General features: G+C 46.4%; 1 protein-coding gene across 1 annotated transcript; it reads right to left on the reverse strand.

Annotated features, from left to right (window-relative positions):
- Nucleotides 1-554: 554 nt before the first annotated feature.
- LOC138296207 (mesotocin-neurophysin MT-like) lies at nucleotides 555-18668 on the reverse strand. Its single transcript, XM_069235124.1, has 3 exons — nucleotides 18372-18668; nucleotides 9615-9819; nucleotides 555-775 (listed from the first exon to the last, which is right to left on the reverse strand). Exons 1-3 carry the CDS (start codon nucleotides 18549-18551, stop codon nucleotides 726-728), a joined length of 435 nt encoding a protein of 144 aa, XP_069091225.1. The 5' UTR covers nucleotides 18552-18668; the 3' UTR covers nucleotides 555-725.
- Between the last annotated feature and the right edge of the window lie 2107 nt (nucleotides 18669-20775).

The raw sequence follows: 20775 nt of genomic DNA on the forward strand, positions 1-20775 counted from the left end.
AAAAAAAACGTATCTTTCTCTTTATAATGTTATTTTCATTTGGCTGAGTTCCCACACTAGCCTTCTTCTCTACATTTGGTCCTTTAATTATATATATATTTTTTTTAATGGAAAATATTACATTGTATTTAAAAAGGCTGCTTGTTGCCAACTGGTCCAGGTCAGGCTTATAAAAAATGTTAGTGGTCAGGCTGATAAACAAGTGACATCTGGGCATGGAATTCATAAATCCTGATTCACAGGGAAGAGCTGCAAATGTTTATTCTAAACATACGGGTTGAAATTTAGAGAACCTAAACAAATGTTTTCTTCCTTTTTTCAGATTTGAACCGTGTCTTCCTCCTTTGGACCCCGAGTTAAAATAAGGAATTTATCTCACTTGTCTACCCTTTCAACCTCCCAGTCTTTTGTCAACTCTTGTTCCGAAGCCTGACCTCTGTGCAATTAGTTTTGTACCCACTAGAGGGCGCCAGTAGCTCTAAATAGAAATGTCGCCTTATTTTCCTTGATTAAAACATCAGAGCACAAAATTCGCTGGTAGAGTCTCGCTTGTTACAAGATGTTTTTATTGGTTTTACATGTGTAGGCACACTGCCTGGAAAGTAAACAGCTGCAAATCAATGTATATGCGATGCAGATTTTCACATGGTTCGACGACAGCACTGTGTTTTAGGACATCTTCCTGATTTTTATATATTTTTTTCTTAAAAAAGGTTGCAATCGGCTTAGGAGAAGGCGGAATCCTGGTCGCAAACTTGGTCCACCGTGCAGCTCTCTGAACAAAAACAGGCAGAAATACAAACAAGTGGTTAGTTTGTACTTAGTGCAATGCTTGCATTTGCATATTCATAAACAAAAGTGCATTAAACATTCCTGTTCAGTGGCACACGATTTAAATTGTACACAAAATTATACGGCGAGTCAATTGTGCTCAGTGTTCCTGTAGACATCTGCGTACATGATACGGGGGCAGACTGGCATGCGGTGTGCCCACCTGAAGGGCCACTTTTTGTACTGTGAGGACAAAACCTCCAAGGAATGATACTGGCATGCAGCTATTTGTAATTACCAGCTGGAATAAACACTTCCCGGGAATATGCAACTCTGCGGCAAAATGAGCGGTGTTTGGTTCCTGACGAAATTCAGTGGCATAGTAAAGGTACCCGCGGCTCTAAAACAAGTAGAAACAAGCACTGGCAAAGCCAGGAGGTCTGGCCTTTTCCAGCTATAAACATAAAATATAAACATGGCCATACACTTGCAATTTTAATTTTACATTACGAATATAAATGTCCGTCACATATAATCTTAATAGATCAGTGTGGCTACTTCCAGGCAGGTGTACTAAGAACAGGTATTTTTGCTTCAAAAATGCACATAAAAGGATTTTTTTTAATGGTGCAAAGAAAAGGTACAATTGGCTTTGAAGGCTTGTAACCTGAAGATAAAGGATAAGCATAGAGGGATGACAAAAAATAAAAAAAGAACGAATGTAAAGAAAAACTAAGGCCCATATTTATACTTTTTGACGCAAAACTGCGCTAACGCAGTTTAGCGCCAAAAAAATTAGCGCCGGCTAACGCCATTCTGAAGCGCCATGCGGGCGCCGTATTTATTGAATGGCGTTAGCCGGCGTTAGCCGACCGGCGCTGCCAGGTGTGCGTGAAAAAAAACGACGTACACCAGGCAGCGCCGGCGTAGGGAAAAATGGCGTTTGAGCGTCCCAAAATGGGGCAAGTCAGGCTGAGGCAAAAAAATCGTCTTAACCCGATTTGCGCCATTTTTTTTGGGCGCCCAGACGCCATTAACATGACTCCTGTCTTAGCAAAGACAGGAGTCATGCCCCCTTGCCCAATGGCCATGCCCAGGGGACTTATGTCCCCTGGGCATGGTCATTGGGCATAGTGGCATGTAGGGGGGCACAAATCAGGCCCCCCTATGCCACAAAAAAAAAAAATATATATACTTACCACAACTTACCTTTTCTTCCCTGGGATGGGTCCCTCCATCCTTGGGTGTCCTCCTGGGGTGGGCAAGGGTGGCAGGGGGTGTCCCTGGGGGCAGGGGAGGGCACCTCTGGGCTCATTCTGAGCCCACAGGTCCCTTAACGCCTGCCCTGTCCCAGGCATTAAAAAGAGGCGCAAATGCGGGTTTTTTTGCCCCGCCCACTCCCGGGCGTGATTTTTGCCCGGGAGTATAAATACCACGCACATGCCTGGGAGTCATTTTTTAAGACGGGAACGCCTACCTTGCATCTCATTAACGCAAGGAAGGTGTTCACGCCAAAAAATGACGCTAACTCCATGAACTTTGGCGCTAGACGCGTCTAACGCCAAAGTATAAATATGGAGTTAGTTTTGCGTCGAATTTGCGTCGAAAAAAACGACGCAAATTCGGCGCAAACGGAGTATAAAAATGCCCCTAAGGCCCATATTTATACTTTTTTAGCGCCGCATTTGCGTCATTTTGTGACGCAAAAGCGGCACAAACTTACAAAATACAATTGTAGTTTGTAAGTCTGCGCTGCTTTTGCGTCAAAAAGCGATGCACATGCGAAACTAAAAAAGTAAAAATATGGGCCTAATTGTCGTAGTAAATTATTGGTTCACCAGCCCGTGGCTCTGAGCGCACTTCTTTTTTAGGCAGACGTGCACATGTGATGAGGGTAAAAAAAAATGCTGTCATTCGCAGTAAAAGGCAGCCAATGGTTGCAGGGGGCTGACCCACTGCTTAATACTGTGTACTTTGGAGGAAAGGAGCAAAATGCAACTGACAATGGTTGTAGAGAACTGACCTGAAGGCCCCCTATGTCTGTATATATGTTTTATTTTAAATCTTCTTGATTACATGAGGCTGTGCTGCAGGCCAATGTGTCTATTCCCCAGCCCTAAAAATACGCTCCATGACCCTAATTGATAGTAAAAGACAGCTGAAATTTGGGTACAGTTGTCCCCTCAAACCGCTGCCCCATCACTGGTAGCTACCCCAAAAGTGAGGGAAAAACTGTCACTGATGGTAATGACCTACCACTGGTAATCTCAATTACAGCAGGAAATACTGCCCAAAAATGTAGAAATTTAGGCCAATATTTATACTTCTTTAGCGCAGCATTTGCGTCATTCTTTGACGCAAAAAGCAGCGCACACTTACAAAATATAATTGTATTTTGTACGTTTGTGCCGCTTTTGCGTCAAAAAATGACGCAAATGCAGTGATAAAAAAGTATAAATATGGGCTTTACTGCCCAAAATAATCCAATAGGTGAGATCGCAGCAGCTGTCAGTGATGCGGCAGGTGCAGTAACACCTGGGCCCAAGGATGCGAGGGACACATTGCATTCAGACATGGACACTCTTGTTCGCAGTTGCCACAGGGCCGGGGTGGGGGGACAATTTCCTTGCTTTCACTAGGGAATATAAGAACCTTCCTGGGTCACTGAGCATTTTGTCTTGCAGTGGCTCTACCCGTCTACCTAGGGTTCAGATTAATTCTGCAAAGCCAGTGCCTAGGCGTCAATTGTAGGATAAAGAGACGGCAAGTGTAGGGTGGGGGAAGAAAGAGGCATGAGATGGAATCAGGGCTTGAGAATTTGATCTTCAGCAACCCCAGTATTTGGCAATACCAGTGGTAGGCTCCTGAGAAAAGCTTTTCCACCAGCTTACGTTTCTTTTTTACGAATTAATTAATGTGTGTGTCTTCCATTTGTCATCTTAGCTACTTCAAAGCACAGATTTTGGAAGCTCATAAGGGGTTGAGTGTGCTCTTCAGACCTTGAAGGTACTATCTGGGTTCCATCATCTGTTCTTGCTGTGCGGACTTGTGTGGGGTGGTGCATTTTCCCTCCCACTAGTATTTGTTCAGAGGCTAAATACACAGAGGTATATGGTCCTCCGGCTGCCTCCTTACCACCTGATGGAAATTAACCCTATTGCATTGTAAGTCTATACCACCCATATCAATCCAACCTTGTCACACTGCCTGGTGTAAATCCTGGCAGAGCACCAACTTGCAGAGCTGTAATTTTCAACTGGCGGTCATTTTTAGGCTTGTCTACCGGACAGTGCAAGCTATCTGGTTGCAAAAAGACCTATTATCAGCATACAGTGGGTTCAGCCCACCCATTGTTTACCATTGGTTGGCTTTAGTGTCACTCTCATCTGTTTGCTTTTTATTCACTAGCTTGAGTGGGCTCTCCTTCCTCTTCTTATGTTTGTTGCCTCCCCTGGAGCATAGCCTCATTACTTGTGCCCTTCCACTACTTACTTCTAGGAACTATTTTTTTCTTTTTGGTTAAACACTCTATGAGAGTTTATTAGTTTCCCAGCCATCTTCGTGTACTTCTAGTCCCGCCTCTGCCGCACAGGTTGCTGCTCTCTCTCACCTGGGAGCCTCTCCCGCGACCCCTTCTGTGCTGAGCTTGCCCTCGTGTGCCTTCTCCCCTGGTCCACCGGGTTGCTTTCTTGCATGTGTGTTTTTCCCTCAAGTGATGCTCCCCAGCCCCATCCGCTGCTCCCCATTGTGTCTGTACGTGTTGATCTGTGCATGTTTGCAGGCGTGTTTGTTCTATGTGTGTCAGCATAAGCTGTTCTTATTTCCACATGTGCTGTACAAAACCAAGCCAATTGGCTTTGTCAGTGATTATAATGTGATGGAACTTGAGAAAAATCTGACTTGTATCACTTTGGATTCATTATTTTTGTCAGTCAGGTCAAACAGTGAAAACCCTGCAGGTTGTGAATGCTGATGTCAGGCTACAAATTGGTTTAAAAAATAAAGTTACATTTATTTTAAGAGTGCCACCAATGAAACCAGCTTAAGTTAGATAAACGCCGGGGTTAACTCCAATTCATGCAATATACTTGCTTACCACTGATGCTGCTGTAACCACAAAGCCTATACCCCCTATATCACCAGAGAGCACCAGCATTCATCAATCCAAACCTAAGCAGGCACAGGCATAAAGCAAGGCCCATGGATGTTTTTGGTTTGACCTTTTAGCACATGGTTATTTCCCAGGTGATGAAGTTTCCTTTTAGCAGCCTGCTTGGCTGGAAGAGTTGTACAATTGCTGATGAAAAAAACTGCAATAGAGCCAAAAACTGTAAAACCTCCTGCTCAGTTGAACTCAGATCTGTTCTTTTTTTTAATTGCACTGACATTTACCCTCTGCTCTTCCGTTGCTCTGTTGTGATGATGGTTGACGGATGCATGTTTTACTGCTTTCATTTGTATTGCAGATGTTGATGGACCACTGCCAGATGCACAACAGCTTGCAATTTTTATGAGGGAAATGACTTCCCTTGGTAGCAGTTCATCATTATTGATCGGTTTATTAAAGTTTAAATCATTTAGTTTTGTTATTGAGATTGATTTGTTCATCCCAAAACTGACAAATCAGGCATGACAGGTTCTGCTGCGTCAGTATTAGATATTGCTAGCCATTTTGACTCACATCTTATGAACTTTGATCTTTAAGTCTCATCAGGGGGTTATTTTCTTATTTAAAAGCAACACAGCCTGGCCTTTAAACAGCTGTAGGTCACCTCCTTCCACTAACAGGGCTAAAAATTAGCTGAAATCATGGTGAACCAGGTAGAAACTTGAATTACATTGTTTGTTCATAAGCATAAAGATGGCTTTAACTTAGATGGACAAAAAACATCATTTGTGAGGGTAGATCCCATTTCTGATTTTGTAGTTCAGGAATGGGTCAATTTTATCCCCATAAATGGGAGATGTGTGCATGGAATTCCGTCAGTGCAGTGAAATTCAGGGGCATATTTAAGAGCTCCTAGCGCCACCTAGTGCCGCAATAGCGTCATTTTTTTAATGCTAATGTGGCCTTTTCCCTGCGCCATATTTACTAAGTGGCACAATGCATGCATTGTTCCACTTTGTAAACCCTTGCACCACATTATGCCTGCGCCAGACATAATATATGCAATGGGGGAGGGCATTTCTGTGCTAGGAGGCCCGCAATAATGGCGCAGTGAAATTTAACCGATTTGACTGCGCCATTTTTGGTGTCATGTTCAATGCCTGCTCAGAGCAGGCGTTAAAATGACACTCCCATAGTAAACGATGGGCATCCTTGCACTATGCTGCACTAAAGTCAACATTTTTGACGCTAGTGTAGCAAAGCGCCACAATAGCGTCAAAAATGTTGATGCTCTTGTGCTAACATGCGCCATGGTGCACCGTATCATAAATACAGCGCAACCTTGGTATCGTTAGGTGCCGGAAGGAGGGCACAGAAAAAGTGGCGCATCACAACTGATGCGCCACTTTTGCTTAAATATGGGCCACACTTGTTTGTGAAACTCGTAGTAAGTGCGAGTCTACGGGTGTTACTTAGTAGGGCTACCGGGGAAGTTGTGAGCACCCACGGCCTTGTTCGTTTATGGGTATGTATCAACAATTTGCATATAGTTTACAGTCTGTGAAACACTGGTTTACGTTCCTGTGTGCACCTTGTAGCGTAAAAGCCTTTGTGAATTGTGCAAGGGGTCACTCCACCAAGTAGGAACTAAAACCAATTTAAAAAAACTTCTTTTGTTAAACTTGGATGAAAAGGTTTGTCTAATGACGAAACTGACAAAGGTTTTTGTGTGTATTGAAAAGTCGTGTCAATTGCTTGATTTACCAATGAAAGGCCACGTTTTGAATTTACAAATATGAATTTACACTTGTAAATCAATTTAGTCACTTGTTATTCCAGAATGGTGCAATATTACATGGGAGTAAATCAGCTCCCAAGAGAGGTAAGCAGATCTTCTATGGCAGGGAAAGCTTGTGAACACCCCAAACTTGTGAGTATGTGAGAGTTCTCAGATCTTATCTTGGCTGTAGATGTACTCCATTTCCAGGGTGACAATGGTTAGGGAAAACACCAAAATTAGCGTGGTCTAAGGAAAGGATTTTTTTCTATAAGAAATAATATGTTGCCTTGTACCATTACATGAACTGCTTACAAGTGTGAGCAAAGCTGCAGATGTTGCAGCATTCCAGTAGTGATAGTGGAATGGAATTCTCATTCCAAAATTTAGTAGATCTAGTCCACACATATGGGTAAACCAATGGGTGTAGACTAGCAAAGTTTTTTGTGAATCGGCTCAAAGTTTTTACATTTCCCTAGGTTCAGTGGTAAGATACATGGCAACATTTTAGAAGAGAAAAGTGGGAGCATTCTAAAAACAAATCGAGAGAATGTATTTACCCCATTGACTTCTACTGGGGCCTGAATCTGGTTACTGTTATGTATGTTATTTGCAAGTCTGCTGCTGCACCATCGGTTATCAGAGACAGAGATGAATGTTTTTTTCCTTACCTGTCAGGGCAACGGAGAGGGCAGGCAGAGAGAATGTGATACAAGTGCTGTGCACTGGCCTGCAGGAGCAGGTTACTGACAGTGCATGGAGAGAGTGATGCAAGGGCTGTGCACTGGCCCACAGGAGCAGGTTACTGGCAGTGCATGCAGAGCGAGAGTGATGCAAGTGCTGTGCACTGGCCTGCAGGAGCAGATTACTGGCAGTGCATGGAGAGAGTGATGCAAGTGCTGTGCACTGGCCTGCAGAAGCAGATTAATGGCAGTGCATGGAGAGAGTGATGCAAGTGCTGTGCACCGGCCTGCAGGAGCAGGTTACTGGCAGTGCATGCAGAGAGAGAGTGATGCAAGTACTGTGCACTTGCCTGCAGGAGCAGGTTACTGGCGGTGCATGCAGAGAGAGAGTGATGCAAGTGCTGTGCACTGGCCTGCAGAAGCAGATTACTGGCAGTGCATACAGAGACAGAGTGATGCAAGTACTGTGCACTTGTCTGCATGAGCAGGTTACTGGCAGTGCATGGAGAGAGTGATGCAAGTGCTGTGCACTGGCCCGCAGGAGCAGGTTACTGGGATTGCATGCAGAGAGAGTGATGCAAGTGCTGTGCACTGGCCTGCAGAAGCAGGTTACTGGCAGTGCATACAGAGACAGAGTGATGCAAGTACTGTGCACTTGCCTGCAGGAGCAGGTTACTGGCAGTGCATGCAGAGAGAGAGTAATGCAAGTGCTGTGCACTGGCCTGCAGGAGCAGGTTACTGGCAGTGCATGCAGAGAGAGAGTGATGCAAATGCTGTGCACTGGCCTGCAGGAGCAGGTTACTGGCAGTGCATGGAGAGAGTGATGCAAGGGCTGTGCACTGGCCCACAGGAGCAGGTTACTGGCAGTGCATACAGAGACAGAGTGATGCAAGTACTGTGCACTTGCTTGCAGGAGCAGGTTACTGGCAGTGCATGGAGAGAGTGATAAAAGTGCTGTACACTGGCCCGCAGGAGCAGGTTACTGGCATTGCATGCGGAGAGAGTGATGCAAGTGCTGTGCACTGGCCTGCAGAAGCAGGTTACTGGCAGTGCATACAGAGAGTGATGCAAGAGCTGTGCACCAGCCTGCAGGAGCAGGTTACTGGCAGTGCATACAGAGAGAGAGTGATGCACGTGCTGTGCACTGGCCTGCAGGAGCAGGTTACTGGCAGTGCATGGAGAGAGTGATGCAAGTGCTGTGCACCGGCCTGCAGGAGCATGTTACTGGCAGTGCACACAGAGAGAGAGTGATTCAAGTGCTCTGTACTGGCCTTCAGGAGCAGGTTACTGGTAGTGCATACAGAGACAGAGTGATGCAAGTGCTGTGCACCGGCCTGCAGGAGCAGGTTACTGGCAGTGCATGCAGAGAGAGAGTGATTCAAGTGCTGTGCACTGGCCTGCAGGAGCAGGTTACTGGCAGTGCATACAGGGACAGAGTAATGCAAGTGCTGTGCACCGGCCTGCAGGAGCAGGTTACTGGCAGTGCATGCACAGAGAGTGTGATTCAAGTGCTGTGCACTTGCCTGCAGGAGCAGGTTACTGGCAGGGCATGGAGAGAGTGATGCAAGTGCTGTGCACTGGCCCACAGGAGCAGGTTACTGGCAGTGCATGCAGAGAGAGTGATGCAAGTGCTGTGCACTGGCCTGCAGGGGCAGATTACTGGCAGTGCATGCAGAGCTAGAGTGATGCAAGTGCTGTGCACTGGCCTGCAGGGGCAGATTACTGGCAGTGCATGCAGAGCGAGAGTGATGCAAGTGCTGTGCACTGGCCCGCAGGAGCAGGTTACTGGCAATGCATGCAGAGAGAGTGATGCAAGTGCTGTGCACTGGCCTGCAGGAGCAGGTTACTGGCAGTACATGCAGAGAGAGAGAGAGTGATGCAAGTGCTGTGCACTGGCCCGCAGGAGCAGGTTACTGGCAGTGCATAGAGAATGTGATGCACGAGCTGTGCACTGGCCCGCAGGAGCAGGTTACTGGCAGTGCATACAGAGAGAGAGTGATACAAGTGCTGTGCACTGGCCCGCAGGAGCAGGTTACTGGCAGTGCATACAGAGAGAGAGTGATACAAGTGCTGTGCACTGGCCCGCAGGAGCAGGTTACTGGCAATGCATACTCCCAGTTACACAAGACCAGGCCCTGTCAGAGGAATCGGGTTTTTACATGCAGGAATCGGGAGGTGGGAGACCAGCCTTGAAATCGGCAGGGTTGGCATGTATGGGGTAAGACACACCGCTACTGAACCAATGCCGAAGTGTAGGGAACGTGTCTGTGCTTACCGTTGTTGCAGCAGATGCCAGAAGCAGCACAGCTTCCGCCATTGCTTCCACAAGATTTTCTTCCAGACTCACAAGGCGAGGGCAGGTAGTTTTCCTCTTGGCACCTCATTGTTTCTGATGTCCCAAAGTAGCACCCCAGTTCGTCACCACAACAAATGTTGGGCCCAAAGCAGTGGCCTTTGTTCCTGGGTCCACAGGGGATGCACTGGGAAGACAGAATGTGTTGGGCTATGTAAGTGACATGGAAAGCAAAGCGGGGTTGACCATGCCCTAGCATAACTTTGAGCACGCTTTCATAGCATTGCCTAAGAAGCATGCATTGTCCTGGCTGCTTTCTAATGTGGAAGACAATCACAGGTTCAACATTTCGATACTGTGGAAAACAAAGTGCAAATTCTGATGCTTCATGTAAATGAGGCTTGCATTCTTGAGACATAAGGCCAGATTTATACTTTTTCACGCGAAACTGCGCTAGCGCAGTTTTGCGTGAAAAGGAATAGCGCTGGCTAGCGCCATTCCAAGATGCCGGCCAGGCGCCGTATTTATGGAATGGCGCTAATGCCCTGTTAGCGCCCTTGGAATCCCCTGAGTGGGGAAAAATAAAAATAAAAAATACTTACCGGGACTTACCTGGGATGGGTTCCTCATCCTGTGGTGTCCCTCTGGTATGGGTGTGAGTGTCCCTGGGTCCAGGGAACAGCACCTGTGGGCACTTTCCATGGTCTCTGACCATGGAAATATGCCTCCAGGTCCTCTTACGCCTGCCCATACCCAGGCGTTAAATTATGGCCCCCATACACCCTGTGCTGGATTTTAGCACGAGGGGATAAATATGGCGCATAGGCCATATATCGTACTTTTCTGGACAGGAATGCCTACCTTGCATCTCATTGACGCAAGGTAGGTTTTAACATCCAGCAAACAACGTTAACTCCATAACCTTGGCGGTAGACATGTCTAGTGCCAAAGTATAAATATGGAGTTAGGTTTGCGCTGAATTAGCATAAAAGAAAATGACGCTAATTCAGCGCAAACCGAGTATAAATATGGGCCGTAGTGCTACTGGAAATAGTTTCACAACATAGTTGTAGATTGAAAATAAAAAGCATCACTTAAGATCCTCTACATAATAATATTTGCACCAGCTTATCTGTGTTGTTGCTGCAAAATGACCACTTATTTCCAATCTCAGTTCAGCAAACTGACAAGGAGATTGGTCACTTTGCAAACCCTCTCGATCTGTCGTACATTATGTGTGAAAACTGGGCCAAAGATGCAGTGCCAGAAATAGCCAGAGTGGAGTTGCCAGAGCAGGGATCTCAAGCTACTCGTGTTGAATGAAAATCATCCAGAGATCATCAGCAGTGATCCAAGTATTGATAACCAGCTGTAATCTCAAAAAAAGCTTTCTCAATCTGGAATGCCTCCACTTGGGTAATACATGACAGCCATAACTAAAATGCCCCTGGCACCAAGGTAATACTATTAGTAATACTGTATGTTTTTCAAACAAATACCAATATTAAATATATTTTAAAAATCAATTTTCTGCAAACATCACCGTATGACTTCTAAAAATACCACATTTTAATCTCTGATACACACTTTTCAATTTTAGGATACATATATTAATTCTACCTACAAAAGTGTCTAATTTAGTAGTCTGGGCTGCGCACAGAAGAGCTACTTCCAGGTCGCTGGAGATCTACCAGTAGCTCCTGAGCTACTCTTGGAGAAGCCTTTGCTAGAGTGTGGAAGGGGCAATGCAGAGTGTAAGTGTGTGAGAACCGGGGCAGCAAAAGCTGAATTGATAGTGGAGACAGGTAGACTCCTTCTCTGTTGGACGCGGTGGGAGTTATGTGTGAATGTATGAATGTGTATTTGTTTTAAAAGATGATGATGTAATGATGATATCACATAAAATAGTCCATATTTTCTGCAAATTGGCCTATTGCATTTCACTATACAAAAGCATTCTAAGCCCCTACCAAGGATGTTTGAAACACCACAATCTGCATCAGCAGATGGGCCTTAGACTAGCAAACAGATGACACGCCACCCCATCACTGAAAACCCTGCACTAAACACTAGAGGAGGAATTAACCCAACTGAAGATGCTAACAGCACTCACACTTAAAAGTCTCTCTGGTGAATCTCAAAAATCCATAAAACTGTATTTGATTTTATTAATTTGTAAAGAAGTTTTCAATAGTATCAGTCCATGTTCCCCTCAAGACCACTTGTGATAACTAGGAAGCCCATGTGAACCTAAAATGCATTGCAAATAGTCTGGCATAGATTTTTTGTCTTTTATTCTAATCACTGTCTTAGTGCGGGGTCTACTGGCCGGTGTCGAGTAAACCGGCAGAGGGTGACTCTCAGGTGCGTTAAGTGGAGTGGGTTGAGCATTGGTTGGGAGGAGGAGGGAAGGGCTGGTATCCAGGTCAGTTCGGCCTACATTACATGTTTCCTTGAATATGACAGTTTTCAGGTCTTCACTGAATCTGTCATAGGGAGCCTGTCAGATCATGTCCAGGGTTGTGTTGTTCTAGAAACAGGGGCAGATGGTGGTGATGGTATTCTCTAAAGTCACTCACAGCTGGTCTTGCACAGACAACTTTTATGTGGCCTGTTTCAAATCTCATTTTCCTTGGTGTAACCTGGAATGATCTGGGATCTAGATTCAGGCTAGCCTGGCTGATGAGGGTTGATACCCCGAAACCAGTCCCAGGATGCTTGTTTCCGGTCCAGGGATTACCTGGCCTGGCAGTTCGGGTTGGACTGTTCCCATGCGAGAGCAGGGTCAAGACTGATTTGCATATGGCTGGATCATGCGACAATTCACCGAAATGCCAGGGGTAGCGGAAATGACATCATGCACCTTTGACCTCCACTTTCACTCACACACACATACACACACATTTACACTTACATACACTCTCACTCACATAAACACACACTCACCCGCAAGTGCACACACAATATACATTTAAAAGTATTTTTACTTACCTCAGCTGCCATGCAAGGGCATATTCCAGATAATTGCACTCCATTTTTATTACACTAAAAGTGAATAATGTAAGTGTAATGAAAAAAATTGACATAAAACAAAGTGAGTGGAGCCCCAAATAATGTCCATAGGAACACGCTGCCACTGTGTTCTTGGCACTGAATTCGCCGTCTCTGAGACCAGGGGTCGCAAAACCAGTGCCAGGGGTTACACAGGGCAAGCCAGGGGTCGCAAGTATGACCCCTTGGTGACCCCCAAATTATGTACACGTGTTGGGTACAAACTGGAATGGGGTGGAAATCAAAAAATATGATGGGTTTAGGCACAGATCTGTGATTGGGGGTGAATGTCTAACATTGCACAGTATTCCATCCATCATCTGTTCTTTTCGCAATGATCTGGCATGGGGCCAGTGAGGCTTCAGTTTCAAGTGACCGTGCTAGTGATCTTGTTAGTTCTATCTTCTGGTTGGTCCTGAGTTTCTGGACTCTTTCCTCCATATGGAAAGTGGATAATTGATCCATTGACCACTGTATCTACTTGGGATTTAAATGGTACCTATTCAACAAGTACAACTCCCAGTTAGGGGTGGATGGTGAGCTCCGCTCTGCTGGCGGAGTTAACTGAGTTTTTGGCACTCCGTGCTCCATTTTGAGTGTGGAGTTCAGCCAAAAAACTATGCTAGCCCCAGCAGCAGAGCGGAGCTCACCGGAGTGTCTGCGCACTGCAGCCTAGTTATGGGCAACACAGTGCAAGTGCAATCTGTGCTTGCGCGGTGTGTCCCATAACTGGGCTGCACTTTACACTTGGCCCAAAAAATGAAGGCAACATTTGCCCTTTGACAGGCAAGGAGACCCCTAGCTAAGGCTTTGCTTTCTGCTAGTTGGCTGTGTGGAGCTGCTGCAAGCTGCTGCTGAGGGAGCTGCACCGTCGCCAGCTCCGGATCCAGGCCTCCCTCCTTTCACTGTTCTCAGCAGCCAGGGAGCAGGGGGCAGAGGGAGGCAGAGAGCCCCGCTGCTGGCAACGGGGACCCTGGACACAGACAGCATTCAGCTTCAGGTCAGTCTGACCCTCGTTTCGTTTCCTATGTGCACACGGGGGCCGGCACTGGACTTGGACAGTATTTGCACATGAGGGGGGTCTGTGCTATGAAAAAAGGAAACTAGTGGTCAGAGCTCCACTTGAAAAGAACCGGTCTTCCCAGAGTCCCTAGAAAAGGAAGTGGTGTTATGGGGTACGGTGCTGAGGCCAGAAGGGAGAGCTGGAGACCGGGGGAGCATCAGCTGCTGGGTGGTAGTCCGGCAGCCCCCGCCAGACAGAGATTTGTGTGGCCTGAGAGAGTGCCTTAGAGCCCAGTGGCATGCAAGGCTAGGCGCTTTGTGAAAATCCCATGCTGCTGGTGTTGAGCCGGTTTGCTGCTGCAAGTGTGGGCCCTAAAGAAAGGGTGGTCTGAGGCTGAGTAAGTGCAGAGGAAGTGATTGCAAGGCTGGTGCAAGGCAGGGGGGTGTGCTTGACCTTCCGTAGTAAGTTTGTGAAGGAGGGCAATTGTGAAGGGGAGTGTGCAGGTGTTGTTGAGAGCAGCAGGCTCCAGGCCGGTGGGCTGTGTCAGGACAAGAGAGCTTTTGCTGCCGTTTCAGCATACCCTGGACTGAATGCACCCGATCTCGGAAGTGCTAAGCAGGGTCAGGCCTGTGAGCTCCACTGACCCCTACTCCCAGCCTTAAATGGTACTGAGAGCCGTTTCCAGATCTTTGGAAACGATCCATCAATAATAGCTCCCCTTGGCCGTATGTAGATATCACTCCCAACCCTTACCATCCACCCACACACCTACCCGAGTCCCACTCCTTACCACCACAACTTACCCTGGCTCTCAGACCTTGACCCTAACCCTTCCAGCACCACATCCTCCTGAAACCCCTGCTATTGTTCTTGTGGCTGAATCATTCCAGGCCACATTCTTGACGCAGCGTTTGCGCCCTCCTCTCTGTCCTTGGTGGCTTCCTTTCAGGGTTCATGCATACAATAGGCTTCTCTGAAATGAAGCAGTCAATGTTTCAAAGGAATTCTGAGGAATGAATGCCCTGTGTTTCACTAAAGAGACAAGCAGGCATGCAGAGCTGCCCATTGGAAAGCCCAACCTATCATCTTTCCAGCTTCAATGTCATTTTGAACCTTGGCCTCTCCTTCTGGAAATAACCCCGGTGTGCACAGTATTTGATTATGTTTACATTCATTCCTATATTACAAACCCTGAGAATAATTTATCTGAAAAAGTGCCTTCCATCCCTTCGACGGGCGCATGCTGGTCCAGACAAGAGCTGATACCACCTGGATGAGTCCCCTGGGTGGCACCAGAGAGAGGTCCCAACCTTCCTCAACGAAAGAGTGAACTTCCACACTCCCACACGCAACCTCTGATCAGCCGACCTCGCCCTAGCCACAGTCCCCCGCATCCAACGCACCACCACAGGAGGCAGGTCCTTCTCCTACCTCGCCCCCAAAACCTGGAACACCCTCCCCACCAACCTTCGCAAAACCAAAGACCTCCTGCTCTTCAGAAAGAACCTCAAGACATGGTTGTTCGATCAGTGACCCTCCCTTCCCTCCCCCCACCCTTAACTTTCTTCCCCCCCAGCGCCTTGAGACCCTGACGGGTGAGTAGCGCGCTCTACAAATTTTTTTTGATTGATTTATTGATTTATTGCAAGGCTTACAGCTGAATACCAGGGGTGCCCAACATTGGCCCACAAGAGAACCGATTTTCTAACCAGGTAAATAACCTGAATTTGGTACATATTCTGCATATAAATATTCCCATGTGGATATCCAAATAAAGTGAGCTGGCTCTGGGCCCCGTGGACCCACGTTGGACACCCTATGTGCACTGCCCATGTTTCCTAGGGCTGCATAAATGTCTGTCTTCAGAAACTGAGATGTAACTGTGGCTTCACCTGAGGGATCCCACACTACGCTGTGTTCACTGAGGTGAGTCCTCCTCCCGCTATAGGGATGCTCCCAGCTTCCCATCAGGAGGCCAGGGGAGTTTCCACAACATCAAGCGTGAACCATTAACATAATACTGACGTCAGAAAGAATGTTCTGTATAATGAAGGTAGAACCAGGTTCCAATATGATAACATTTGCAAGACACAAAAGTACGAAATTTGGTGGCAGATAAAGGAAATCTCCGCTCAGCTACCCCGCTCTCATTTTATTTAGAAGTGTCAGCGCCTAATTTGTAAAAAGAAAAAAAAAAAAGGAAAAAAAAAACATTAGTGCAAGAGCGCAACGTTTTTCTTAAGCTGTCAAACACTGGGGTTCCTAAATCCCGATGCAGCCCGATGCTGAACCGTACCCAGGCCTTTTTTTCTGTGCTTCCGGTCTCTTTACTGCTCTCTTGCAGTTTTTTTCTCATCCCCGCTCCCTCACTGCCTTACTCCTACATTTCTCTCCTCCCGTCGTTCTCCCTTTGTTCTCTTCCTTTCTATTCCACTGGGTCGATGTCTCGCAAATAAGTGCTGGTCTTCAAAAGTCAGTTCCGGTTCTCACCACCTGCGACCCCGGCTCAAATTAAGCGCCGGGGAGCTTCCGCTGTAAACTGAAAATAGCTAAAGTCACGGAATAATTTCCCCATCCATGCGACTTCTATTACCGTGAGAGAGACCCGTGTGTTATTTATTAATCAGGTCGCTAGTTGGACCTGTCTTGCTTCAGAATGCAAACACTATTCAGCCCCGCTGAGGCACTGCTGCACGAACACATCCCATGGGACAGGCAATAGCTACAGGAAGCCGACCAGATGTCTGTAGGATAACCTCGTATATACCACTAAGCTGAATGGAGGCTGATACAGAATGTCTTACTGTTTGATTACATCTCTCGCTGTCTTATTACGGTTGTAACTAGGCGTTTACTGCAGGAACTGCAATCCTGATGCAGGGAGCCCCGACACATACGTTTGCTACTTTTCACATATTGGAGTCCTAGCCTTTCTGTAAAAAAAATATATCTGGCAGGCATCCACCACAAATCATGTAAGAATCAGTAAGAAAGACAAAGGGGCATATTTACAAGCCCCTTGCGCCATCTTGCGCTGCCCTAGCGTCATTTTTTTGTCACTTTCTCTTGCAGCGTATTTACAAAATGGAGCACCGCTCGCATTGCGCCACTTCGTAAACCCTTGCGCCACATTGTGCCTGCAGCATATAATGTATGCAAGGGGGGGAGTTCAGACGCAGGGAGGACCGAAAAAATGCGCAGTGAAATTTACAACGTTTCACTGCGCCACTTTTTCCGTCATTTTTAACGTCTGCTCAGAGCAGGCGTTGAAATGACGCCCCCATTTTAATCAATGGGCCTCCTTGTGGTTTGCTGCACTAGCGTCAAAATATTTGACTCTCGTGCAGCAAAGTGCCACACTAGCGTCAGAAAGTTTGACGCTATTGTTCTAACAACCTCCATGGCACGCTGTATTGTAAATACGGCGCACCCACGATTTGGTTAGATGGGGCATGGGTAATGCAAGAAAAGTGGCGCATCGGGACTGGTGTGCCACTTTCTTGGAAATATGCCCCAAAATACTTTGGTCACAACAACTAACACATCAGCATGAAGCTTGTGACATTTGTCTATGTTTGGAATTATGTTTAATCAACTGTTTTGCCTCCGCTTCAGCTTTAAAGCTGTGTTTTTGCATAATAATGTATGTTGGTGGATAGTGAAACTTGCAGTGTTTGCGACAGGATGTTCACATAAAATAGTAAGACACTGGACTCCACAGACCAGTCAGAGGTGGGTAACAACACAAAACAGCACTGAAAGAACAATATTGCCCTTTGGAAAAAACTTGATATTTACAGAGTTTGAGGAGTTACCATCAACCATGAATAGGCAATCAAGTACATTTGTTAATCTGGTGCATCAAATGCTAGAGTAGACTACATTTCCAGACAAACCACTTTCTTGTCAAGATGGTGGAGTAGGCCATAATTGAAGAATGCCACCGGAAAGAGAAGATCGGACAGATTATTAATGGGAACTGCAGCACTAGCAGAAAGACACCTTCTTATGTGACCCCCACATCTCTAATGAACAGACTATGCCACGCCCTCTAATCTTACCTAAAACCAATAGGTCCCAGTTAGAGTCTGGGTCAAATCAGCAATCCTCTACCTGGCCTAAAAGTGCCCATCACCATTAACAAATCAGGTGGTATGAAATTCCCAGGCCGCTGCGACCTGTCGCTGGCCACCTCCCGCTTGCATCAGAAAATATAGTACGCATGCGCCCTCGCTCCGAAACATGCCTCCCTTCATTCCCTGTTAACCATCATTCATCGACCCAGGAAAGCCCTGGGCGTCCACCTCTTGTCCACAATGCAATGCAATAATTTCCCAAATGCCTGCCAGAATCTTGAATCTCACCACCCAGATTGCAACCTTCTGGGCCCTGATGCGGCACAAAAATCAAATAAAAAAGACGACTTCATGGTACCATGAGCTCTTCTTCAGCAAGGCATGCAAAAATGTAAAATTAGCATATCTTTTTGAAACCCTGAGTGGTTCTTTAGCTCCACTGCAGCACAGACGCCCTTAGTTATTGAATCTTGCCTTACTATCAGTCAAATATCAGTGACTATGGCTCATGAAGTCCATTTTAGAGGGAAGAAGACCTTCGATAACATTAGAAAGTCCTTCCAGATCTGTGAATCCCAAAGCATCCTCGCCCCCAAAATGGTGTCTCACCTTCCGGATGTCCATCACATCCAGGACCGACCGCTTGCCACCGATGGGGCAGTTTTGGATGTAGCAGGCGGAAGACAAGGCCAGGAGGCAGAATACGCAGAAGACGATGCTGCTGTACGCCATGGTTGCTTCTGCGCCACGCGCTTGGTTCAGAACGTAGCGGCTCCCAGGAATCTGCATCCACTCTCCGATGCCACCTCTGCATTTATATGTCCTTGGACAAGGCTGCCCAATGCCCCCACCTCAGCCAATCATCTGAGTCATTCAGTTCCTTCAAGGAACAAGGTAAAAGAAAAAAAAAAAAATACTCCTTTTCACTTGAAATATATCAATTAAAAAGGTCAAAGATGTGAGGTCACTCGAGAAGAAACAATTTTCCTACTAGATGTTTGAGACGTGGTAAGAAATAATGTCTCCAAGGTACAGATGTCCTCTTAATTCTTGGAGCCGGAAGGGTCGCCGCGGAGGGACACCGCGCACAGCGCTCAGCCTTAACCTTTCCTTGGAGGGTTAACGAAGATCCTTTCATCCTCTCCAACCCTTCCATTAGTACCTGAACGCAATGGGCCTGATTTTATGCAACACGCATTCTCCTACAAGGACTGCATTCCTTTCGCGTCTTGGAGGGGGAACTGTGAACTTAGTGCGCTCTGAAAAAACACAAGAGTAAGGACACTGCGGAAAGAGAACCAAGTCAGGGTGATGGACCAGGCAGGAGAGAACAGACGGAAGGAAAAAGGATCATTTGAGGCAAATGTGGTCTACCTGTCTCAGAGGGAGCATCTACAATAAATAACATCTAATTTGTTTGTAATTTTAAAATAAAATCCCTCCATATACAGATTATTTTTTTTAACTTGGACGGTGACGTGCATTCCTGGTGGTGCTTCTCTGAGGCAGCACTCTTAAATGTTTATGATCTGTAAAATAAAAACTGTTATTTATCAAGAAGACTAGGCTGAAGTAAGACATCAGGTTTTCCCATGTATGCACCAAGGATGTGGAACTCTCTGCAGCTCTGAACCCACCAGGCACCTTCTCTCTGAAACTGATGACCTCTCTTCAAACAGCACCTCTTTGTGTCCAGTGGCCCAACCAAACCGGTACAAGAATCGCACCGGAATACGCCTCTTCTCTCGCGCCACTCTTGCACACATCTCCCACCCCACCCGAACCCCTGCAATGTCAGCACCTCTCCACACTAGCCCATTACTTCATTTGTAAGACATAAAAAAATGACTAAAACGTGCCACCCAAGCTATTTTTATTGGTTTGGGTGGCAGGTATTAGTCATTTTTAATGTATATATAATTATTAAACAACTGTTGTTGTGTTCATCACAGGATCAGAGAAACAGTGCCACCATGTGGCTGGCTATCATGAGTCCCGGTGTTGACAATGAAGTGCCGGTGCCGAGCACCGGAAACCACCGGCTCAAATTAAGCACTGCACAAGCCCCTCGGTCTGTCTCCCCTCATGATTGTACGTTGCTCTACTGTGGCTTGCCTCACACTATGTACCATACACATGCATTCCTATGGAGCCACATGCGCACAATGTGAACTGTACTTTAAGCCCAGCGCTTGACATAATAGGTTTGCACATGAACAAAAATCTTTACATTTCACTGGAAAAAGTGATTGATGAGTTTGCGTAGGAATAACAACTTATCAAAAGCTGAAACAAGAGGACATTGTAGCTGCTTCAGGATCTAACACATTGTGAGCCGTATTTATGGTCAAGTCAAGCAACGCAGTGCAGGAAGTCACCTTCCTGCGCAGCTTTGCGTGACAGGGAAAGGGCAGGAATGCGGTGTATTTAAAAGAAAATGACACATTCCTGCCTTTGATTTTTAAATACTGTGCATTCCTGCTTGTGTCCCGGCACTGTCGCCAACGCAGACCCCCTTACACCATGGTGCGAGGGCGCCTGCGTTGTAAGGAAGATTGTTTTTGTGCCGGAAGGACCACCTTCCTGCACAAAAACAATCCTCTGAGGCATTTTCCTCTTTCAGTGTGTGATAAATGCAGCACACATAGAAAGAGGAAAAAACAAGGCAAAATAAAGATATTTCTCCTCATTACGCCTCACCTGGGAAGGTGTAGCATTCTGCCAGTTTTCCAGGTCTTCCACTTCTGGTAAATCTGGGAATGCATCAAACTCCATGGATGCTGTGTGGGAACACCCACGCAACGCCCATGGAATGCTTCCCTGGGGCATTGTAACTCAACACAGAGATTTGCGCTACTTTTCTTTACTCCAAATTTATGAAACCACTCAGGGTCATGCAAAGTGGCCTTGCGTAGCTTCGTAAATTACATTTTAGGCTTATGTCACGCATGCATCACATTGCGTGGTGCAACAGCATTGCAGCTCCTGTAATAAATATGCCCCTTTAAGTTCA

The sequence above is a fragment of the Pleurodeles waltl genome, chromosome 1_2, assembly GCF_031143425.1.
Source record: "Pleurodeles waltl isolate 20211129_DDA chromosome 1_2, aPleWal1.hap1.20221129, whole genome shotgun sequence".
Lineage (NCBI taxonomy): Eukaryota > Metazoa > Chordata > Amphibia > Caudata > Salamandridae > Pleurodeles > Pleurodeles waltl.

Excerpts from the sequence above, each read along its gene's own strand:
- LOC138296207 (XM_069235124.1), bottom strand. The coding sequence starts at position 18,551 with ATGCAGATTCCTGGGAGCCGCTACGTTCTGAACCAAGCGCGTGGCGCA. Across the intron at positions 9,820-18,371 it reads ATGTGATGGACATCCGGAAG|TGCATCCCCTGTGGACCCAG; the intron begins GTGAGACACCAT and ends CTGTCTTCCCAG. Across the intron at positions 776-9,614 it reads TGGCATCTGCTGCAACAACG|AGAGCTGCACGGTGGACCAA; the intron begins GTAAGCACAGAC and ends GTTTTTGTTCAG.